This window comes from Anneissia japonica, unplaced genomic scaffold, assembly GCF_011630105.1.
Source record: "Anneissia japonica isolate Jap-2015-1 unplaced genomic scaffold, ASM1163010v1 scaffold287808_len173961_cov137, whole genome shotgun sequence".
NCBI lineage: Eukaryota > Metazoa > Echinodermata > Crinoidea > Comatulida > Comatulidae > Anneissia > Anneissia japonica.
In genome coordinates this window covers 151,512-174,225 of record NW_022746848.1, presented here as the reverse complement: position 1 = coordinate 174,225, position 22,714 = coordinate 151,512, and the positions used below count along the sequence as shown (strand labels likewise).

At 32.8% G+C, this 22,714-nt stretch overlaps 1 protein-coding gene and 1 long non-coding RNA gene across 3 annotated transcripts; both read right to left on the bottom strand.

Moving 5' to 3' along the window:
• Positions 1-421: 421 nt before the first annotated feature.
• On the bottom strand, positions 422-1,737 carry LOC117120317. Its single transcript, XR_004447323.1, has 3 exons — positions 1,611-1,737; positions 722-761; positions 422-452 (listed from the first exon to the last, which is right to left on the bottom strand). It is a non-coding gene; the product is annotated as an uncharacterized LOC117120317 (long non-coding RNA).
• Positions 1,738-4,867: 3,130 nt separating this feature from the next.
• On the bottom strand, positions 4,868-22,169 carry LOC117120311 (valine--tRNA ligase-like). 2 transcript variants are annotated; one of them, XM_033265331.1, is made up of 25 exons: positions 21,992-22,169; positions 20,290-20,544; positions 19,620-19,710; positions 18,972-19,072; positions 18,127-18,239; positions 17,112-17,276; positions 16,142-16,223; positions 15,558-15,677; positions 14,748-14,856; positions 14,238-14,417; positions 13,865-13,989; positions 13,448-13,551; positions 12,376-12,534; positions 12,077-12,164; positions 11,499-11,604; positions 11,095-11,165; positions 10,821-10,946; positions 9,968-10,226; positions 9,752-9,879; positions 8,295-8,450; positions 7,727-7,927; positions 7,445-7,550; positions 6,923-7,095; positions 6,576-6,725; positions 4,868-5,845 (listed from the first exon to the last, which is right to left on the bottom strand). In XM_033265331.1, the coding sequence occupies exons 2-25, from the start codon at positions 20,533-20,535 to the stop codon at positions 5,774-5,776; spliced, it is 3,231 nt and encodes a 1,076-aa protein (XP_033121222.1). In that variant the 5' UTR covers positions 20,536-20,544; positions 21,992-22,169; the 3' UTR covers positions 4,868-5,773. The 2 variants fall into 2 exon arrangements, with proteins under 2 accessions (XP_033121222.1, XP_033121223.1); XM_033265332.1 differs by having other exon boundaries at positions 22,023-22,169.
• Between the last annotated feature and the right edge of the window lie 545 nt (positions 22,170-22,714).

Genomic DNA, 22,714 nt, shown 5'->3' with positions numbered 1-22,714 from the left:
TTTAAAATACAACAGTAGTATGGCATCAGATTCAATTATTACATGATGATATGCTGTACTATAAAATGGGAACACTGTAATTTTGACATAGCGAAGTGGTAATAAACAGTGGAAAGCTTAATGTCACAAGACGGAACACGTTAACAAGAAGGATACTATGGAAATATCAAAATAGTTTTTTAAATACTATACTGGACAAGTTTTTTTCTATATTAAATTTAATTTTTAAAAAAAATAAAAAAACAAAGGTCAATATTATATTGCTTTGTCTAACACTGTGTCCACACCATAAATTTTTCATTGACAAAAAACTGTTGTATGCCTATATATAGTCATGATATGCATATGTTCATATTTAGGCATATCACACATTCTTGAAAATTATGATTTTATAGTCCAGACAGGGCTTTAGAATACCTACTTTTTCTTTTCAATTCTGTCCATTCTTTCCCCTGTAATGTAAAAGAAATAATATAAAATTAATTAAATATATGTTTACAACAATCATTAATATCATTATTGTATAGGACTGAACATAAAATGCACTGATTAAACTGCAACATTATGGACTTCTTCTCAGGGAGCCGAACATATGTTCCATACCTGTACAGTATGTGTTTTGATCCTATGATGGGTTAATGTGAAGCGCTTTGAGGCCCATAGGTATAAGTGTAACATTATTATTATTAGTGAAACATTGCAGTATGATGTTGTTACATACCGTCAATTTCTTACTCTTATTTAAATCCATATTGCGCAATCTGAAATGAAAAGAAAAATAAAATTTATTACCTTCAAAACAACTGTGCAAATAAATGTAGCTTAATAGAAAGCCTTTTCTTCTTTTTGTACTCCTCATACCAAATTTGCATTGAAATGCAGACTTCAAATATAAGGCCAAGATGCAAATATTAGGCCTGAAAATCTGCCAGGAATTTCGAAAAAATAAGAAAATATGCATTGCCTGAATATCTCTCAAAGCTAGTATCACGCAGTAACTACGATTCTGCAATTCTAGCAATTTTCCACACAAATTTCAACTACAGTATTTAATTATGTGTCGTCGGTGAATTAAAGTACTCAACAGTATGGCAAATGTAGGCCCATAGGCCTAGTCCCATTACATATGATTGTTTGGAAATCTTGGGCCTACTAGGCTACTACCTCTACCCCTAACTAACTGCTAAATTGTGTTTATTAAACCTTTTAAAGTTCTGTTATTGACTGTGTTTTATAAATAATTATGTCGAAAATAATTGTATATAGATAGGCCTAGACAAATTGGTCATTGGGCTCTACTACTATATTACTACCTACCTACTACCACTTTATTTAGGCTAGACTCCTACTATACTGTACAAGGCCTACCTGCTGAGGGCCAAGCTAATCCAAAACAGCATAGGCCTAAGACCTGGGCCATAGAGTTAGAGGCCGGAAAGGGCTTTAGCTAACACTAGCTAGGCTGGGCCCTACCTACAGAAGGATAGACTGGCGCCTAGCCTAGGTTTTGACTTTCTCTGGACTGCTCAAATTGATCAAGTTTACATTTTTGTTAGTATTAATTATAAAAACAGAACTCTATGACACCATTTACCTAAATCTATACCCACCTCTATCTAACAAACTGCGAGTAGGGCCTAGACCAAACGAAAACAAACACATCAGCACGTGTGAATTAATGAGCAGACGACATTTTTCAACAAACCAATAGAGGGCACCATTGCTCATATCATCTTTATCAGAGTACATTTTGATACAAGAAAAGAGGAAATGTTTTGGAGAAAAATATATATAAAAAGCCTCATAATGTCATACAAAGCTCCGGTACAGTACATTATCTAGGGTTAATGTAATATTATAATTATATAATAGTAGTAATATAAACAATAATAACAATAATGATGATGATGATGATAATCAGCTATAAAAGAAATTGGATTAAATTGAATATGTATTTTCAAATTATGTAGGCCACTAATAATAACATCAAGCCCATTCCCTTCCCCTGAATAGTTTTACATTGTATCCAGATCGCATGATATCCCTAATTGTATTACCGTCCATCTTAAGTTTGTATATACCACAACAAATATTCTCTTCCCTTCATTACCTACTCCAACTGACATGAACACATGGACTGACCCTCAATCTAAATTCTAAATTTATTCCTTGCTTTCTGATTTCTGCACACCCCTGTGTTACATAGGAACAGGCTGTTTGGAAAGCCTATTTTGTGTGGGCTGAAAATGGATTAATTCTGCAAATTTCAAGTTATTTTAATGATTTTTACTCTGAAAATACTGGATGTATATACAGTTCTCCCTCCAATGCAAGACCACCCTCGTGACCTGAACATTTGGGGTGGTCTAGGAGTTAGTCTCCAATTAGAGGGCTAACTTTGTGTTAAAAGGTTGAAGATTGTTATTTGAGTCTTTGTAACCACAAAAATGTGGTCTCGGAATTAAAGGGGTCTCGAATAGGAGGGTGCACTGTGTACGGTGTGTTAAGTCAGATTTTGTTATATGTATTAACTACCCCTGTTTGTAGAATAGGCCTGTGTTAAAGCATAGACCAAGATACACTATGCAGACCACAAGTTTAACTTCTATCTTCCAACTATGCATTCAAGGTTTGCCATTCTCACTTAGCAACAGACTTTCTTATCTTGTTTTGGAATAGTCACCAAAACAGTATATCAGTTCAGTTCATGGATTCAATGCAACAGGTTCTGGAGAAGAAACTGATGTAAGTTTATATTGAATTATGTTCTAGGATTAGTTAATAAATAAGATTAAATCAGTACTCTCATTTAGTACATAATCATCATTATTAGCAGTTTATAGATGCTGTTGACTATAGTATGATATAATCAGGGACCTGATACTGTATAATAATTGCAGTATATTATGTCACTGTAATGATTATTTATAATAATCACCCCTTAGATATGAATTACCTTTATTTATATGTTTATATTTTCTATTTTATTATATGTTGTATAGCATGTATTGGTATTCTATTTAAATTGATATAATCATTGTCATGTGAACATGTTTGGATTATATTGTCCGTACGATTGTTGATACGGCAGGGTGTTCTAAATTGTCACATTACTCAGGTCAAACTGGTATTGTGAAATCGCTAGTGTATACTTGGTACGTATAAGAGACAGATGTACTTTTGAGCTGTGTTCACGTAAAAATGACTATGATAATTGATTTAAGTTTAGTAGAATATGGTAACATATTAAATACATATGGAACAGTAACCATTAAGGTTTTCTGTAGTGAGTTCAACTAACTACGTGAACTTACATTTTTATCGTTAAGTTGTTATGTTAAATATTTATATGTCATAGAATAGTTACTATTTTTAAGTAAACTTTAGGAAGTATTTGAGAGTACAGCGTATTAATATCGGCCTACCTACTCAGTATAAGGCATTTGGTAATTAGACTAAACATCTAAAATTGAAGGTTGCCAAGGCCATTTGCTCTCATTCATAGGTATTGTTTATAGTGTTGCTTAGATAATCTTTTCTACGTTCCCTTAATTATTATTACAGTATAATGCTACTGTATTATAGTTATTATCGTTTTATTCTATTGTTGTTAATACTGTATTAGCATTATCTATCATTATTGATAGTATTATTTCTTTTATTATTCATATTATTATGATCATTTGTTTGTATTGCATTTCAGTTTAAACCGTAGACGTAAACGTAGTCGTAGTCGTAGTCGTAGACGTAAACGTAGTCGTAGTCGTAGTCGTAGACGTAACGTATCGTAACACGTGATATCGTACACAGTGGATGTACACCGTGCAAGAATAAAGCATGTACCATTTATGTTAATTCTACGTTGTCTACGCGTTTGATTCATTTCTACCTCTACCAGAACCGAAAATAGTAACGCACAGGGTGCAAGGTTACACGGTGTAATTAACGCGTAAATTGAGTGACTAATCTTTTCAAAAAATAATCAGACATAAAACAATATTAATGTTTTAACAAATTTATAAAATATATTCTGCATGGCGATAAACCCGCCGAGACATTCACACCATCTATTTACAATGGTGGAAACACAATTGATTAAATTTTCGATTAAGTTTAAATTACATTTACAGATAATGTAATAAAATAATGAAGTGGTCCTATATTTCAGCTCTGAGGATATTTAAGTCAACGTCAGGCCATCTCAATACCCAGTTTTCGTTGAAACAAGAGTTTATACAAAGGCTCTATATTGCAGCTTTATTTTCTGGTCACTTTATAAGGCTCATTGTGTTTCACCTCATGGTTCAGTTTGAGTCAAAATGACTGGGTTACCCAAAAAACTGGCTTTTCGTCAAAACATTGGCCATTTCGAAGCTAATTTGAGCCAAAATATCAGGTGACCTAATGCTTCAACTTCATTAGAAACATAAGGCCAACTCAGTGTGAAACACCAGGTCAGTAAATAAGCCTACTATCTTTCTGACCTCTCCACAATCATAATGATCAATATTGGAAAGTTTAAGTTCAATCAATAATAATAGTTTGAAAGATATAATCATGCCAGTGGCTTTAAATCAAAAACATCTTATGGAAACTCAATGGACTGACATCAAGACTCTAAGTTGTTCTTGGTATCAGAGCACATAATAGGCCTCGGTTATATGGTCTAATCTCTGATTAGAATACAATTGTTTCATCAATAACAAACTAAGCACAAATTGATGCAAACTTACTGTGAGTGAAGATCAGAAATCAAGAACCAATTATGCTGATAAATATATTTAATAGTTTATAATCAGTTGTTAATCTACAAACTGACATCAAGAGTCTAGTATCAGAGCAGATATTATACAGTATTAAGATTAATATAGGCCTCTGCTATTTGTTTAATTTCTGATAATAATAATATAATACAGTAGTAATAAGATAAACAGTAGAAGTTCAGAAACCATCAACCAATTATCCTGATAAATATAATTAATAGTTCATGATCAGTTGTTTCTATATTTGTCTGTATCCTTGCTATGTATTGTAAATTAATAGCAAATAGCTGATCAAGTGCATTTGTGTTTTGTTTGGCACCAGTTAGCACATTACCTCATTATCTTTTAAAACCAAGCTAAAGACCTTTATTTTCCATCAATTTTTTCATTAATTTAACATGACATACTTATTCTGTTTTTTATGTACAGTGCACTGAGAGCTTGCTGAAACTTGCGCTATATAAGAATGAACTATTATTATTATTATTAAAGTAGGAGCCGTATTAGTCTGTAGCATAAAATACAAATGAAATGAGTACAGTAGCACCTTCTTTAGATTAAGGAAATTTATTGAAACACAAGCTTTCGCTAACTTGAGCTAGCTTCATCAGGTGAATAATCATTTCGTTAGTCTACAGAGTTGCTACTTACTGTATTCATTTCATTTGTATTTTATTATTATTTATCTCATTAACCAATCTGAGTTTCCACTATTTTTGTCTTAGAAAATCAGTTGTACAATATATCAAACCATATTTTTTATCCATGCTGCCTTTAAGTATAGTGTAAGTGATAATCACGCTGCAGATGCATAATAGTCTTTTAACCCATGTGTTTGCAATGATATTGCGATTTTCAACATTTGTGTTCTACATTAGTGTTTTATATGGAGCAAAGTGTTCATACACTGGATATAGGCCAATATGAGCAGTTATTACAGCGTGTTCTCCACAGTTTGGTAGGATGAATTCCAATCACATGATCTGCTGAGTAGCTGATTTGATTGGCCGTCATGATTTAGTATTCAGTAAAGTTTCCAACATTCGTTTGATATTTTCCAACTCCAGTACAAGCTTCTGAATCTGTAAATATAGACAAGTAAACACCTTTAACATTTAATTAACATCTCAACGAGATTTGATTGACAGATAAACCGACTAATCAGCGAGTGTCATTTAGTCACATGATCAAAAACTTTTTCTCGGACATTTTAATTTCCTTAGACAGCTGGTTTAAATGCGAAACATACGTGAGTCTAGGCCTAGATGTCTATGCTTGGTTATAGATACCCAGATTTACACGAGCAGTGCGCATCATTTGACTTGGCCTTTGCCAACAACAAGGTTGACTGAATGCGGCTTTTCCCTCTTCCTTTGAGAGTGAAATACAGAGGCTTTTACAACAATTTCCCCGCCATGTTCCATGAAATAGATTAACACTATGAATATATGATTCATTTGCATACCGCCTACCCTGAATTCTCTTTCTTAAAGAAGGTTGATAGCAAAGAAAATCTCGGTGACTTTGTAGGCGGGGCTTCGCGTCCTTGTCGACATGTCAATTGATATCAAGTATTACAGCACTGACAAACCCTGAATGAATAATGTACTTCCACATCAAAATTTAAACAAGAGTGCGAAATACAGCAAGTTAAAAAGATCTATTCATATTAACGGAAACACACATATCTAGTATTTTTTCACCATACACTAGACTAGTGAACACATATTATCAAAACAGGTGTTTATCAAATGGACTGGTCAACAGCTGTTTTTGTAATAGTCTTTGCCAATTATTGCATATTGCTCTTACCTTCTCACTATTTTGCTGTCTTATTTCATTAGGCACCTTCTCATTGTAATGCTTTATTTCTGTTGCTTTTATCAAATTTTCAAGTTGTGAGTTTAGTTTTATCTCTTTCATTTGGAGTTTCTTTGTTATATTTGTTATATCTACCACTCCCTGCAAAAACACAAATTGAAAACATCAAGACAGCGTCCACACATTAACATTAAGCTAAAAGATTTTATCAGATATTTAATATTGTTTAAATAAAACCAGTGAAAGAGTCATCATAATATAATTACCATGTAAAAAATGAGATGTAAATGCTTCAATATATTGACCAATCAACAATCATTTTATTTTGTAACACAAACCTTTAACTGCACAGCTACATCACAAGATGGTGATACGGTAGACACAGCACATCCAGAGGGAATAGCGACATCAAATAGAACATCAACTGAGGCTGCTTTAGTTAAAGTCTGTAAATCCCCTTGATAATTCATGAGCACAGAGTGGGTATCATCAGTACGGCAGACAACAAAAGCTGTGAAAAAATAAAGAATAAAATGTTAGCTTCCATAGAATATTATCCCTACTTAACACCAACATTAATGAAAAAATCTCAAAATTTCAATTAAGAGTTTGAACTGGCAGTTTAAAAGGATAAAAATAAGTTATGAGCTTCCACCCAGAAACAAATAAAAAACAGAATGAATGTATATTATAGGAATCAGAAGGCAGGCACCCACAAACATCAGTTGGTCTAGTTTTTAGCAAATTGGGACAGAAAATTAATTCTTAGATATTCCTGCAGCACATAACACCAAAAACATATACCCCACTCTTAAAGCTTCATCCCAAAGCACACAGTAATAAGTGGAGAAGAATCTTACCATTTACTTGTTTCACTTCATATTGCACTTTGAGTGATCGTATACTCCTCGCAACTCCCAACATTAAATCTGTATCCTCCTCAAGTGGAACATCCTTATAAGGAAGCTATAAACATATTTGAAAAGTTTTAATTATTAAATACAAGAAATTATTAGTTGCATTTTTCTGAATTTTTTTTTCTTCTGCCTATGCTATAATTGTTGTCTACTCAATATCTACTATTGCCATATTTTTCTATTTGAATTTTAGTGTTTATTTCAATTGAACTGATCATAACTTACTTCAATAATAGTTGGATACCGGGAAACACAAATACTAGAAACGTCCATTAGGCCTGGCAACCTTTGGTAAAGCTCTTCTGTGAGGTATGGCATGAAGGGGCTTAGAAGCCTCAGACCAGCATCAATACAAGTGAAAAGGACAGAGCGAGACACCTTAGCTGCTGTTGATTTATCATCATTTATAAATGGTTTAATAGTTTCCTTCAGAAATAACAAAAAGATAATATGTTAATAATTACAACACCAATACTATTTAGAATATATAGTGTAGAAACTGCTAAAGAGAAGAACAGACTACAAACTCTTAAAGTAATGAGTCTATGAACCACAGTACCAAGGCTTTAGGCCCATCATACTATCAATTATGCAAAACATATAAAAAAAACATGATATTACTTTTACATTTTTTAGTTTATTTCATCATAATACATTTAAATGAGCAATTAATTTTTTAATGAATTTTTGTGGTCATGCCATATTCCACCACAGAAGATTTCAGATTTCATTTATTTTGTCATCTCATACACTATCGATCCTGAAGGAAAGTTTTGGAACTAATTAAACATACCAAGTACACGTCACAAAGACACTGCAACCAGAAGTGATGTAATGCTGTTGTCACCACCGTCAAATTGTAGCCATGGAAACCAGAATTACAAATTTCTGCAGTATGGCTGAGCTGAGAAAGGATCCAGCGATCAATTGCTCTGCTATTCTGCATTATCTGCAATGAATAAGGAGCAGTTTTATGAAATTCATTATTTATCAAGAAATATTTTGTGTCATCTACTATAATCTTAAAGTCAGCTACAATTCATCACTACATTTTTCTAGAGACATACCTTTTGAAAAGAAATTTTTAAATAATTCACAGGAAATCATAAACTGCATATTCTATATTATATAAACTAGAAATTGCAAATTGCAAGTGAAGTGCTGCGAAGTACAACTGCATATAAATGTTCTTCGAACAAAATTATTTATGCGAGTCAAGTGAAAATAATGAATAATAAAAATATAACAAATAATATGAAACGCGACCCATTGTCTATATTAAAACACTTCTCATTGGGTAACAAAGTCGTAATTTTTCATTTCTGTCAAAAAGTGTCTATAGTGGTGAATTATGATTTAGGTTTTTTTTAAATAAAGTTTCAAAAATGTCTATGTATGTGGAAAATGTAGTTAATTACCAAAGGTTACAATTTTTATTTTGAAGACTGCATGGTCTAGGAAGTGTGCATTTTTTTATGGGGCAAGTTTCCAAGGGCGGGTTGTCTAGGGGCGAGTTGACTGCCAAAGATTGTAGCCAAAGTGCGAGTTGACTGCCAAAGAGTGTTGCCAAAGTGCGAGCCAGCGTGTTATTTGTTCACAAGTGCGAGACATCGCAAGTGTGAGCCAGCGAGCCATGACGTGACGACAATATATACGAGACGTTGTGCGAGGTATCGGCTGAGATTTGTGGAGTACAATTAAAAAAACAGCTATAGGTATAATAATGAATTATTGTGATGTTAAATAGACAATGTTAGCTATCAAGGAGCGACGTTGTTTTTCATTGGGACCTTCGTCCCTTCAAGGCTAGGCCTATAACATCCTAGCTAGTCTAGGCTTGGCTAGCGCGACATGCGGACGTTGGTACGAGTAGGTTAGTCTACAAACGTCGCCTAAAGTAATTGATTTTACCCGGCAGAGCGAAAGAAGGAAACTCCGCTTTTCAGTATTCTTTGGCGCCTGTTTTTTGACAAACAATGACCTTTCAGAGGTCAAATTGCTGTCAAGAATATGAATTGGCTGCTTCGCAGCAATAATTGATTTACTATTCTAATTATATATTTTCCAACTGCCACATAAAACCCAAGGCTTGAAAGAACTACTAAAACTTGGCTTTCTATGGAATATTTATACACGTGTTCAACCATCACTGTTGTGAAATTACATAATTTAAAAATTGTATGACTATCTTAAGCTTTTATTTTTCCAGCTACAGGTACTATTAAAAATTTGGTATACTTTATCACTTACATCTTCCATTTTCATATGTTTGAAGTCATCTCCAAAAACCATAAAGCTAAATTTGACAGCATTCCAAATTTTGTTGCAAAAATGTCTGTATTCTAGAACTTGTTGAACATTCAAGTTAATATCATCTCCTATAAAAAGGACAAAACAATGGGTTAAGGGTATGTGACAATAATATAATTGTAAACACTACATAAGTTGCAAACAAAACAAGCATACCTTGTGCCTTATAAGTACAAAGGGCGAATCTAAGAGCATCGGTCCCACATTCTGGAATCCCGTTTGGAAAGTCTGCCCTCTGACCCTTGAGGGCAACATTTAACTCTGTGTCATCATGCTTCAAGTTGCCACTTCTGAGGCGGTCTTGCAAAGCATTAAGGGATATGCCTTCGATGACATCAATTGGATCAATGACATTTCCAAGGGATTTACTCATCTTGCGCCCGTGTGCATCACGCACCATTGAGTGAAGGTACACCTGCAAGAGAGGTGGTGTACTGAATGTTGGTAAAATATAATACAAGTTTCCCACTAATTAAAGACATTTTCAATTAAAGACCACCTTCAGTTAAAGATCACTTTTTTGTGGTCTCAAATTAACAGATGCCTTTATTTTTTTATTATTAATAATAATAATAATTCTGGATTTATATAGCGCCTCACGTTGACACAACCTCGAAGCGCTTGAGCATTATTACCCCTGGATCACTGGATCAAGCACATATGGAACACACACTCAAGCCCCATAGGTTGTAGCAGCAAATAAAAATTTAAATTAGAATTATATATGTGGTTAAACAAAAATATTTAACAATTCAGTGATGGTTGCTGCCTGAGAAATGCCTGAAATCATAAACTTTGAAGGCTGATTTCTCAATTATTGTTCTTTAAACAGCTGTATGTTTAAACGCTTGTAACTTCGTAAGGAAATGTCGGATTTAAATGATTCTTTTACCATTTTATAACTCTAATTTTCATCTTTAAGCCTGTATAAAAAACTAAAAATATTTGTGATGAATGACTGGTTTGGCTTGTCTCTGGCACATATTATATAAAATTTTTAGTATTATACCTGCTTAAATGGGACTTGCCCTGTTAGTCTCTGGCCAAGCATTACCATTCTTGCAACCCAGAAAAACAGTATATCATAGCCTGTCTCCAGTAGAGTAGACGGGTAATAGTGTGACAGGTCAGGAGTCTACATATAAAAAAAAGAAAATTAAGGGTAATAGGTAAGTGAGTAGCACATAACATTGATTTGCATTTAAATTGTTAAAATTTAGTGGCAAAACCGAGTGAACGTGCCCCTCCCCTACCTACTGGATCTGCCCCTAAATTAACCTTACTTTTTCAGGCCATCCATGTACAGCAAATGGGAAGAGGCCTGACGAGAACCAAGTGTCCAATACATCTTCATCTGTAGAGAAAATTAAATACAAAATAAATTTTAATAATTGATATATTTTCAATGTCATTATTTTGTAATAATATATCTTAAGAATTTTATGAAAATATAGGTATTTATAAAAGATACAAAATAAAATATACAATACATTAAAACAGTAAAACAAACCCAAAAGGAAAAATTTGTCATAAAAACATTAAACAATAACAATAACAATAGGGAAATATTCATGTACACATTCTAAGGGACAGCAACTAAGAGAGACTTGGGTTTACAGAGAGTTTCTTTGTTTCTCTCCTCTCTTTTCAGTGGTGTGGTACATCCTACACTGATTCTATAATCTACCTTGAGTTAATGTGATATTGCTAGCTTGTACATCAAACCTCTTGGCAGCTTTATGTTTTGCCTCTTCCTCTGAGTGGGCACTCACCCAGTATTCTGCATCAGTATTCTATAAAAAGACATAGTTTTTAAAAATTAATATTTTTTTGTTTGTTTTTGAACTCTGTTTTAAACCAGACAAAGCTAACATCATCACAGTAGTTTTTATCATGATCACCATTAATTGGTCATTGTTATTGCTTTCATCAGTATCATTACCATCCCCATCACCAATCATCATCCATATCATCAAAACTATTTTCAGTATACATCATATTTTCATCATCACAATAATCTCACATATCATATTTACCATTATTATCATCATAAGCATCTACACATTCCAATCCTCTTCAAATCATCTTCAAATCATCATCATCATCATCACCATCATCATGAACATCATCATTATCATAATCAGTCATCAATACAATCATCATGACACTCTGTAATGCATTAGTTTATTCCCATGTCTTAATACGAAAATTTAATACAGTCATCATTAGTTCTGTCTTTGTACATGTAGAAAACTGTATCGATACCTTTCCTGATGCATCATCATTATCAATCGTCACAAAGTATGCTGGGATACGATGACCCCACCAAAGTTGTCTTGATAAACACCAGTCTCTGAAAACCAACCACACAAAAGTATACACAAATATTTACCTTATATTCTGATCAATGTGGCTTTGAAAATGTATGTTCATTGCTTTCAATCTTATGAATTTACTCTATTTTTTTCTTTTAAAACTCAATTTTGAATACCGTAACTCTAATCTCAAAGTTTAAATCAAACAAACTAAATAAAGTTTTTGATGAATATTTTAGAGATCTTCACCTGCTGTTTTTCAACCACTGATTCCAGGTTTTTATGTGCATGTCAGGGATTATCTTCAAATCTCCATCCTCAACTGCTTGCACGGCAGCAGCAGCCATCTCAGTGCAGTCCACAAACCACTGAGACTTGAGAAGAGGCTCAACAATGTCTTTAGAACGACTGAAAAATCAAAAGCATAAATAAGTTAAGTGTATATGCTTTAATATATCTCACCACCATTGGAAGTAAAAGCACATGGAAAGATGGGATGTATGGGATTCAATGAACAGTACTATGGTCATTCTGAATATTAATGCAATTTAAAAAAATTACACTTTCATTTGCCATGAATTTGCTTTATTGTTGTAATTTTAATTAAATTAAATATGGTATGAACATGTGCAGTATTACTAAGTGAACAACCTTAACCTTTTGAACCCTAAAGGCCGGAAAAACGTCCGCGCGCTTACGCTGCAATAACCCTAAAGGCCGGTATTCCGGCTTTGCGGGTCAGGTGACGTTATTCGGGATAATCACCTGACCAGTATGAGTAATGTGACGTAATTTTGTGACATCATCATTCCCAAATCTTTCTGACAGCCTCGTACGTGATGATTTTTTAGAAAAAACAAATTTATATTAAATAATTTGACAATAAATGCCAACATGCTTAACGATTGATACTTTATGACTCCCAAGAGTATATTGATGATGACGATTATCCAGGAAGTGATTTGGAAAGTGACAGTGAGGTAAACAGTGTAGTTTCTAGCCCTTGGCCAGGCGGATCACGATAGTGCTAGTGCCAGCAGACAGTGGTAGTGATGATAGTTGTACATTGGGTTGATGGATGGCTATGGTAGCGGTACAGGGCCTAGGTGGTGGTGATGATTGTAATAAAAAATAAGCATATTTTGTCCAAATAACTCAGGGTGAGGAAGATGTAAATAATGCAGGGTTCAAAGGGTTAAGAAAAAAATGCTTTAATTGTACATTTGTTTTTATAAATACTCTCTGGTTAAAAAATAAATTAAAAACAAAAAGCTATTCTGGATTGTATTCCTTTTATTGTGCAAATAGTTATGCAACTCACCTGCATATAGGGACCACCATAGGGTTGTCCTTGGTGCCTCTGTATAAGTTCTTCTCCTTCAGTGCCTCTAAGACTGCTGTCCTGGCTAAAAATCTCTTCATACCCTGAAATAGCAAATTCATTGTAATCAGTTTATCTATAAAAAAAAAATAATTAGTACAGTACATAACTAATTATTATAGGCAGTAATTAAATGTTAAGTAAGCAAATTTCATTTATTTAATTTTCAAGATTTGTCTCACCATTTATTTTTAAACAAATATTTATGCATCAAAAAACAAATATGTGAAAACAATAGAAAAAATTGTAAAAAATTTAAAAAGTATCAAAATGAACATAAACAGTAAAACAATTGAATATAATGAATTTTTGAAAGTATAAAATTTTAGAGAGCAAATCAAATATCTATATATATACTTGAAACTGAGCTGCAGTGTTGGCCATGTTGCCATCTTCATCAATAACTGTTATGGTTGCTAAGTCATGTCTTTGTCCAATTTCATAATCATTGTGATCATGACCTGGTGTGATCTTCACTGCACCTAATAATAATAATAATAATAATATATATTCGGCATAAAAGAACAATTACCCAGGATGAGAGAATAGGCGAAAGCCCAAATCAATGTACTCGCTCCATCTGCATCAGTACAGATACAGATTTTAATTTTAATTCTTAAACTATATATTCAGAGAACCAGATGTAAAAAACATATGTTTACTTAGAGAGTTTAACTGACAGACTGACACATGGGCCTGATGTGAACAAATGAAATATTAAAGTTATTACCTGTACCAAAGTCTTTATCTACGGAAACATCAGATATAATTGGAAGCCGCTGTCCTGTAAACGGATGTACTGCAGCGCCCCCTACCATATGGGCATATCTTGGATCATCAGGATTGACGGCAATAGCAGTGTCGCCGAGCATCGTTTCGATTCTAGTTGTTGCAACGACTATCTCACCTCCTTAAATGATGCAAGATACTTATTAGATTCATTTTTAGACTGATAACTGAATCAAGATACAGCAAATGATTAAACAATTTTTTAAAATCTTTTCTTCCGCTAGTGTATCATAGTTTCCTACAGAAGTATGGGCAATTAACTGATCAACAAATAATTCTACAGTGGAGGTTCTGGGGAGGGGTGGAGAAAGAGAAAGCAAAGGCCCCTATTTATCATACCAACTTATAAATTACATCTTTCTTTTTTGAGTCGGACAAACCAAAAAGTTCTGTGTAGATTCCGACTCCACTACACATATAACCAGAAATAATGAAAAATGCTCAAACCAACCTGAGTTATGCAAAGGGTATGCAAATTCTTCCAGGCATCCAAATAATACCTTATCTTCATAACCTGGGACAGACAAATGTGTCCTACCACTTAGAGATACTTGATCAACCTATATATAAATGTATTATATAAATTTAACATAATAATAAAAAGTTTCAGCATCATTATAATAAAAAAAAAATTCTTAAATCAGCAACATGGCAATTAACATCTTGGTAGGAAAACACTAAGCAACCATCCTCCACAAACAACTCCTTATGTGCTCATTTGTACCTACTTGATCACATAGTCTCTGCAAACTGTACAGAAATGTATTATTGTATTATTTAATTTTAAGTTCATTACCTAATTTCTCAGTTTTATTTATTTTAAAATTTGTATTAATTATGTTTAATTAGTATTAAGTGTACAGTAATTAAGTGACTCATTGTATTGTATTTAAGTTGAACGCACTACTCAGGAGTGCCACCGATCTTAAAGTGTATGTTCACAAAGTAAATAAACTCCAGTACTTTATAAGTAGTCATAATAATCAGAGCTACAAATAAGAATTGCTCTCCATGACCTTCTTGCATGAGGTGATTCTTCTAAGCTACCAACATATGGCTGCTGACAAGGTCATTTGGAAGCACCCAATGAAAGCTGCTATGACCCAAAACAAGAAGCATCTTCAGGTCAATTTATCAACCACTAATCCAAGCATAATCATCATCATAATCATCAAAGCTAATACCATTATTACCATTTTCAGTATGCTTTCAATGTCATTCTTTCTCCAGAACATCTACATTATTTGTCCACATCACTTACCTCAATATCAGAAATGGCAGACTTCAAAGCACAAGACCAGTTGACAAGACGGTTGCTACGGTATATGATGCCATCATCATGGAGACGGATAAATGCCTCAGTCACAGCTCGAGAAAAAACCTGACGGATCAAACATCAAATAAACTCCTTATTGTCCAAATATAATGTAACATGTATGGAAAATTAGCATTCTCGCTATACAAATTTGAAGAAAAACAATAATTAGAATTTTATTTAAAAATATGAATCCCATGCATGCCTGTGGCATGTACATGTGCATTGGTCCATAAAGTGGCTGGCAATAGTCATGCAGAGGATTAGGTTGATACTATGATGAGTAATATATGGGTAATAAAGGAAATAAATATTTTATATTAGTAACATGCTAAGCATAATAATCAGGAAAAAATTAGAACAGTATTTGTAATTTCGGAACTGGGATATTGGGTAACTGGGTTTAATATAACAGTTTTGAAATTAATTAAACTGGTATATCTTTCCCTTAAACATTAAGGATGAGTTTCGTCAAACCTTTTGTTTATCATGCATGAGCACACAAAGGTACATACATAGCTGCATTTTACCTCGTCCATTGTGAATCGTTCTCGTGTCCAGTCCAAAGATGCTCCAAGTCGCTTCAACTGTTTGTATATTTCTCCTCCTTTTCTACATTAGAAATTTAAACAGTAAACCTATATTATTTATTATTTATATATTAATTCTTTCTTCTTTTTTTTTTTAAAGATTTAAATCTAGTAATTTTTATATAGTACTTTATTATTAATTATAACTTAGATGTTGATTTCTTTGCCTTAAACTATTAAAAAATAAATCTATATTAATTATTGCATTGTTTTCTCTTAGATTTCAATCCAGTTATTTTGGTATTGTACTTTAAATATAATTGTTTTTGCTTTTTTCTTTTTTAAATTTCTATTTTATAGTATATTGTTATTTTATTTCGTATTTGTATTGAGATCTGAAGGTCAAAAATTCTATCGAACTTATCACGATAAAGAAGAAATTAATATAATATTATCATATTAAAACATTCTTTCATGTCAACTAACCTTGGCCATTAAATTCTTTAGGAAATATTTAGCATGATGTTACATGTAGATCTTTATGCGATGTTGGCAGATCTTCATATACATTTTAACTGAAGCAGAGTAGTACAGAATAATGGATAAGGTGCTTGCTTTCAAATCCCAGGGTCCTTGGTTCAATTACGGTCACAGCAGGACTTTTTCAAATGACTAAAGACAACTCTATTCTCTAAAGCTGGGCACTCATTGCGTCGTACAACGAATCCAACTCCGCTCTCTGTGAGCGATAGACGACGCAACGCCTTCTGCTGAGTGTCGGTGGCAGTCTGAACTGATCGTCCTTAAAAACGATCAGTCGCGCTTGTCATCGTGTTGCATCCTTTATAGAGTCACATCGGCCAGGCTTTAGTCTCATAGGGTGACTTAGTTTACGTATCATCCATCATGTAATTTGCTAATTACTTGCTGTTGGATGCAAATAAAATAAATTAAATTAAGTCTTACTTACTGGTTCTTCCATTTCCAGACTTCCTCAACAAATTTCTCACGCCCTAGGTCATGTCGACTTTGACCTGTGTCAGACATCAACTGCTTCTCAACGACAACTTGTGTCGCAATCCCAGCATGATCACATCCTGGCAACCATAGTGTTTCTCTGCCGCACATTCGGTTCCTTAAAAGAAAACTTCAACTGAGCAAATACTGCCATAAAGCATCAGCTAGACTTAATCCTACACAGAAAATATCATATAAAAGCAAAGGAACAATTGTACAGAACAATGAATATGGTATATTATTATAATTAAAAAAATCATTATTATAAATTGTGTTAATGATCAAAATTAGCCAATTCAACCTTTACTTGCATTGGTAAGACTATTTACTGTTTCAAAAGCCTGGCACACACTTTTCTGGTCAATGTGTAGCTGATGAATCTAGCTCCACTCTGTTGGAGTGCTTGGCTCGACACTGCTCTCAGCTGCTGATAGCTGGCAGTCTGTTCCAATCGTTATTCAAATTAATACACATTGCATGATCTCCTTTATCTGACAACTATGTGCCTGGCTAACCAATAACCAATTATTTTGATACAACACAAAGCTTAGAAGAAGCGGATGGCAGAGTGAAAAACAGTTAGTTTCCAACTTCAAATTTAGTGTTTCATCCCTTGCTGTGCATTTGCTGGGTCTAAGAGTGCCATTTTTGGAAATCTAGCCGTAATAATTTTTTTTCCCTCAGCCCCAAACATGGTGAGGCAGATGTGACGATGGACTACCTGTCGGAGAAATGCTGTTTCTACCCAAAGGATCTACAGGATTACTTTACTACAGAATTTGGCGTATAATCACTGGTGCTCAAAAATGCTTTGAACACTACTATAAATATAATGGAGGATTTTGTTATGGTGTACTGTCCAATTCACTCTATCATCAACTTAAATATAAACAATTAAATCAACTATGATTTGAATATGTAATTAAAATCAAGGTAAATCAGAATATGTAAGTTCCTCTTCTACTTACCATCTGACGATACTGTCTTCTATCGCCACAGTCAAAGTGTGCCCAAGATGAAGGTTTCCGGTGACATTGGGAGGGGGTAAGCACATAACAAATGGTTTGGTTCCAGGTGATGACTAATTATTGTAAATGAAATGGCAGTTAGAAACACTATAAAAGCTCTCTCAGAAATACAGAATCAGTTTAAACCCATGTTCGTATCAATTTCTATAACACTGTAACATTTTTCTGAAAAATATAGACATTTATATAGGGCTGTTTCCCAAAGGATACAAAATGCTCAAAAAAGGTATATAAGAGTTTTTAAAAATACAATCAAATTGCAGTTAATAAGAAAAAAAAGCAACATTTCAGTGCATCCTAATAGATGATAGGCTAGTTTGAATTGTTGAATTTTTTTCAATTTTTAAATTTCAACATGAATATTTTATGTAATAAATTGTCTCCTATTTTAAATATTTTTCCTGTGTTTTTCTTATATTTATTTATTTATTTTATTTATTTTTTATTTATTTATTTTCTTTATGTATTTATTGTAAAAATAATTTACTGTGATATCTATACATACTTTGTACAGTTTTAAAACTTTTTAATGACATATTGGATGGAGTGCCCATTCTCTGACTGAATGTCATAGGATAAGTTTACTTAGGCCCCCCACCCACATCTTGTCTTGATGTACTTATGTGTCAAATAATTTTTTATCAATAAACATCCAACTGGTAGAACATAAACTGTGAGTAAATTTTGACTTGGGTGAGGAAGGGTCTGTGAAGACATTTAACATGTCTTGAGTGTCCACAAATGCAAAAAAGGGAACACTTGTTTAAAAAGATTGACTTTCCTACCTTCTCCTGAGGCTCAAAAAATCCCATTTTCTCCCACCATTCATACCAAGCAGCTTCAACATACGATGGACTATATCCCTTTGGAAGTGGCTGGGATATGTCTGAAATAAAAAATCAGGAATATTGGAATTAAAGAGGTTACAGGTCTCCCTCTCATTAAAGACCACTACTGGGACTGAGACTCCCATGGTCTTCAGTAACTTTGGTCTCTAATACTACATACAAATAGAAAACATTTGTTCATTTGAGATCACAGAAAAGTGATTTCTAATTGGAGGTTATCTCTAATTGGAGGTATCTTGAATTAGAGGAAAACAAATTAAATTTGTCAGTTTGAGTTCACAGTATGTAGTTACAATATATTTAGGAATTCTTAGAAATAATATACATAAAAACAATATTAGATGTTAACTAATAAAAAATCTGTATTTTAATTACCATTTCCAATTTTTTTTTTGCCAAACATCCATTCAGGTTCTTAAACAAATTATTTTTACAACACATTAGGATTTTTCTTCCTCTGGACCCTGGATTAAATTTTACTTAATGTAAAATAATTATAAAAATTAATTCTAATACTTTACTAAAATTATAGTATATACAGTATGATATTTATATAATTCATAGTGAATACATTATTAATAAGACCTTTTTTATATCCTGGTTTGGTGGGCAATTCATATTTCACAACTTCCTTTTCATTCCACTTCAAGGAACTTTTGTCAGCTGATGAAATTTTCTAAAAAATTGAAAACAAATTACAGTACTTGCACATTGTTTTCATTGCATTTGAATAAAAATAATGCACTGAATTAATGTTATGCTCTTAAAACTATGTACCGTAAACACAAGGCTCACTATAGCAAGAATCACACTGTCAGTATAGATATTAAAGCTGTTGTAAAATAGATATAGACATTATAAACATTAAAAAGAGTAAATATTAGAAAATACGGTCTCCCTCTCATTAAAGACCACCTCCCATAGATCTCTCCAGACTGTCAATTAAACTTTCAAGTGACCAATCAAAATGAGGTCAAAAATACACGTTTCCCACAAATATACGTAACTGCAGTGCGATGCAAGCGTCATCTGTGTAAACATGCAGTATTAAGAATTACCTGGTTCTCCGATATGTGCGTGGTCCCAAATTAACAAATGTCTTTTATTCTAATTAGAGACAATACTTTTTAAAGACCACTAAACCCTGGTCCCAGTAGTGGTTTGTAATTGGAGGGAGATCTGTTATATATTTAATAAAACTCTTATATAGTTTAATAATAATTCAATTGAATAAAATGTTCATAAATGTTCATACTTTTCCATCACTTGATACAATTTTTTCTTGGTTTTCAAGTTTTCTTTTCAGTTTCTTTAACCTAGCCTCTGCCTTGCCAGCTGCTCCTCTAGACCCATTTGAAAATTGATGTGAATATGAAAATGAATTTTTTCTCTTAAACCAAAAGTTGAAATATATATTTCCAACCTGGTTCTTTGATATTCTGACTGTAGCTAGAGGTGTCAGATTGAAAAGGATCCGCCTTGGTTGGAAGAGACATTGCATTGTGAATTTCTGCCAAGAAAATTGAATGTAAAGAAAATCATACAAAAAAAATAAATCAAAGTAAAAACAGTAACATAATCAAAACAGCACTTAATCAAGTGTAGGCCCACATGTTATTCAACTTGTGCAATGATGACTCCGATCGGGTGCTGGAAGACAAACAAACAATTTTTTTAGGCCTCATTAGGAAACTAAGTAATTGATAATATGCACAGAAAAAAAATAAGACTTAATTCAAATTTCTTGCATTTGATCTAGGCATGTTGAGCTGCACTGGGTATTGCAACTTCTGGTGGCTTTCACACCAACTATTAATTACATATAATGTAGCCTAGTATATAAAAAGAATGTATTATCATTTATTTATAATCAAAATATAGGCCTAGTTTGCATTATAACCATTTAAATAACATAAATAATGTGTAACATAATATAGTTTAAATAATAAAATTTGTCATCTATAAAATATCAAACCCTGAGACCACTACTATCCTAATATTACTTTTTATTGAGGCTGAATCTGAATCTTTCCTTTAATTCAATAATTTTAATATCTTCACAACTTTCTAAATTTTGAACTTTCATTTTAATAATGATAACTATAATTCCAAAGTGCAATATAATAATTTTAGAAATACAGTTGAACTTGTCTAAGTCAAATCCAAAATGCCACTGAAAAATTGTTTAACTTGAATAAAATTTGACTTACAGATTGTTAATTTATGAAAAACACAACAGTTTGGCATGTATAAGTTCGACTTAGAAATTATTCGAGTTAGGCAAGGTCGACTTTGGCACGTTTAACTGTAATAGCAATAATAATAATGTCTTAACAATATTAAAACTTCATTCTTAACATCATTTTAATAACAATAATAATAATTTGGGTAAATAATTACAAGTTTAATTAAATGAAATGTTTGAAATAAGAATGTGCAATCTTTTTTACTATATCATTTTTTTAAGTGTCTTAATTGTTTTACAATTTAATCAACTTATGCATTATTATTGTTAATTGTTTTATGTTCATTTTAAATGGTAAAATTTGTTTATAGGTGCCCAATGGAAATAAGTTTCTTACATTTTAAAACTATCTTGGGTTAACTTATAGAATGATGTCTCATCATAATCGTAATCATTCAACCTATCTGTTCTTTGTTTTTTTATTTGGTTTCCAAAGAGTATGTGATTTTAATTCCTGAATAAAATGAAATGAAGTATTAAGACTTGGCCTTATCCTAGATAGCTAATATTAATTCTATAGCGGCGGTAGCCTGTTAGTAATGATTCGTTAGACCAGTAGCGTAGCCTAGACCAATGCCTCTTCTTGTTTAGTTTAACTTAGGCATTGCCTAACCACCCTATTCCTAATCTAGGCCTAGGCCAGTGTCCTAGGCCTAGGCTAGGCAAGGGCCCTACGCGGCCCAAGGCCCTGGCCTAGGCATAAATTACTCACAGGCGTAATTTACAAAAATGAATAAAATTACATGCAGCTGACGCTATATATGACTTATGAATATCTTAAGTTTTATCATGCTTCAAAATTCAATCAGGTCTTCCATGAAAATAACAAACAAAAGTGGAATCAAAAAGTCATTGCTAAAGCCGGTGGGAACTTCATGGGGGCCGCCATATTTATCCTCATACAAAATGTTGTATTTTTAAAATTAAATAAATATTCTAATAGTACCTATAGATCTTTATTTAAAATATATATAAATAACTCCTTATTATCAAATAAATATCATTAATATATTATAATAATATTTAGTTTTTAATTTGCTTTTTAAAATTTTTTTTAATTGAAGAACATTCTCAAAGGCTAAAAAATATATGCAATCCAGTGATCCAGTGTGACCACTGCTTGGGTATTTACCCAAGATCTTGGGTATTTTGACTTGGTTCTGGGTACTTGGGTATTCCGTTCAAATCCTTGGGTATTTTATTTTTACTAAGAAAATTAAATATTTTTGTCAAAGAGGAAGAATTAAGAAGTAACAAAGTATATGTCAGTCCATTCAAGTAAGCAAAACTCAACGAAGTGCACATAACATTGTTAATTGACTGTTAATTGCTATAAACATGAGTTCAGAATTGTTTATTTGTGATTTGCGTTGCCATTGATCTTACCTAATTAATGCATTACATAATAAAACTTGATCACTGATCTACTGATAAC

Excerpts from the sequence above, each read along its gene's own strand:
- LOC117120311 (XM_033265331.1), bottom strand. The coding sequence starts at position 20,535 with ATGCAATGTCTCTTCCAACCAAGGCGGATCCTTTTCAATCTGACACCT. Across the intron at positions 7,928-8,294 it reads GTCTTTGTGACGTGTACTTG|GAAACTATTAAACCATTTAT; the intron begins GTATGTTTAATT and ends TTATTTCTGAAG. Across the intron at positions 7,096-7,444 it reads TGAAGTGAAACAAGTAAATG|CTTTTGTTGTCTGCCGTACT; the intron begins GTAAGATTCTTC and ends ATTTTTTCACAG.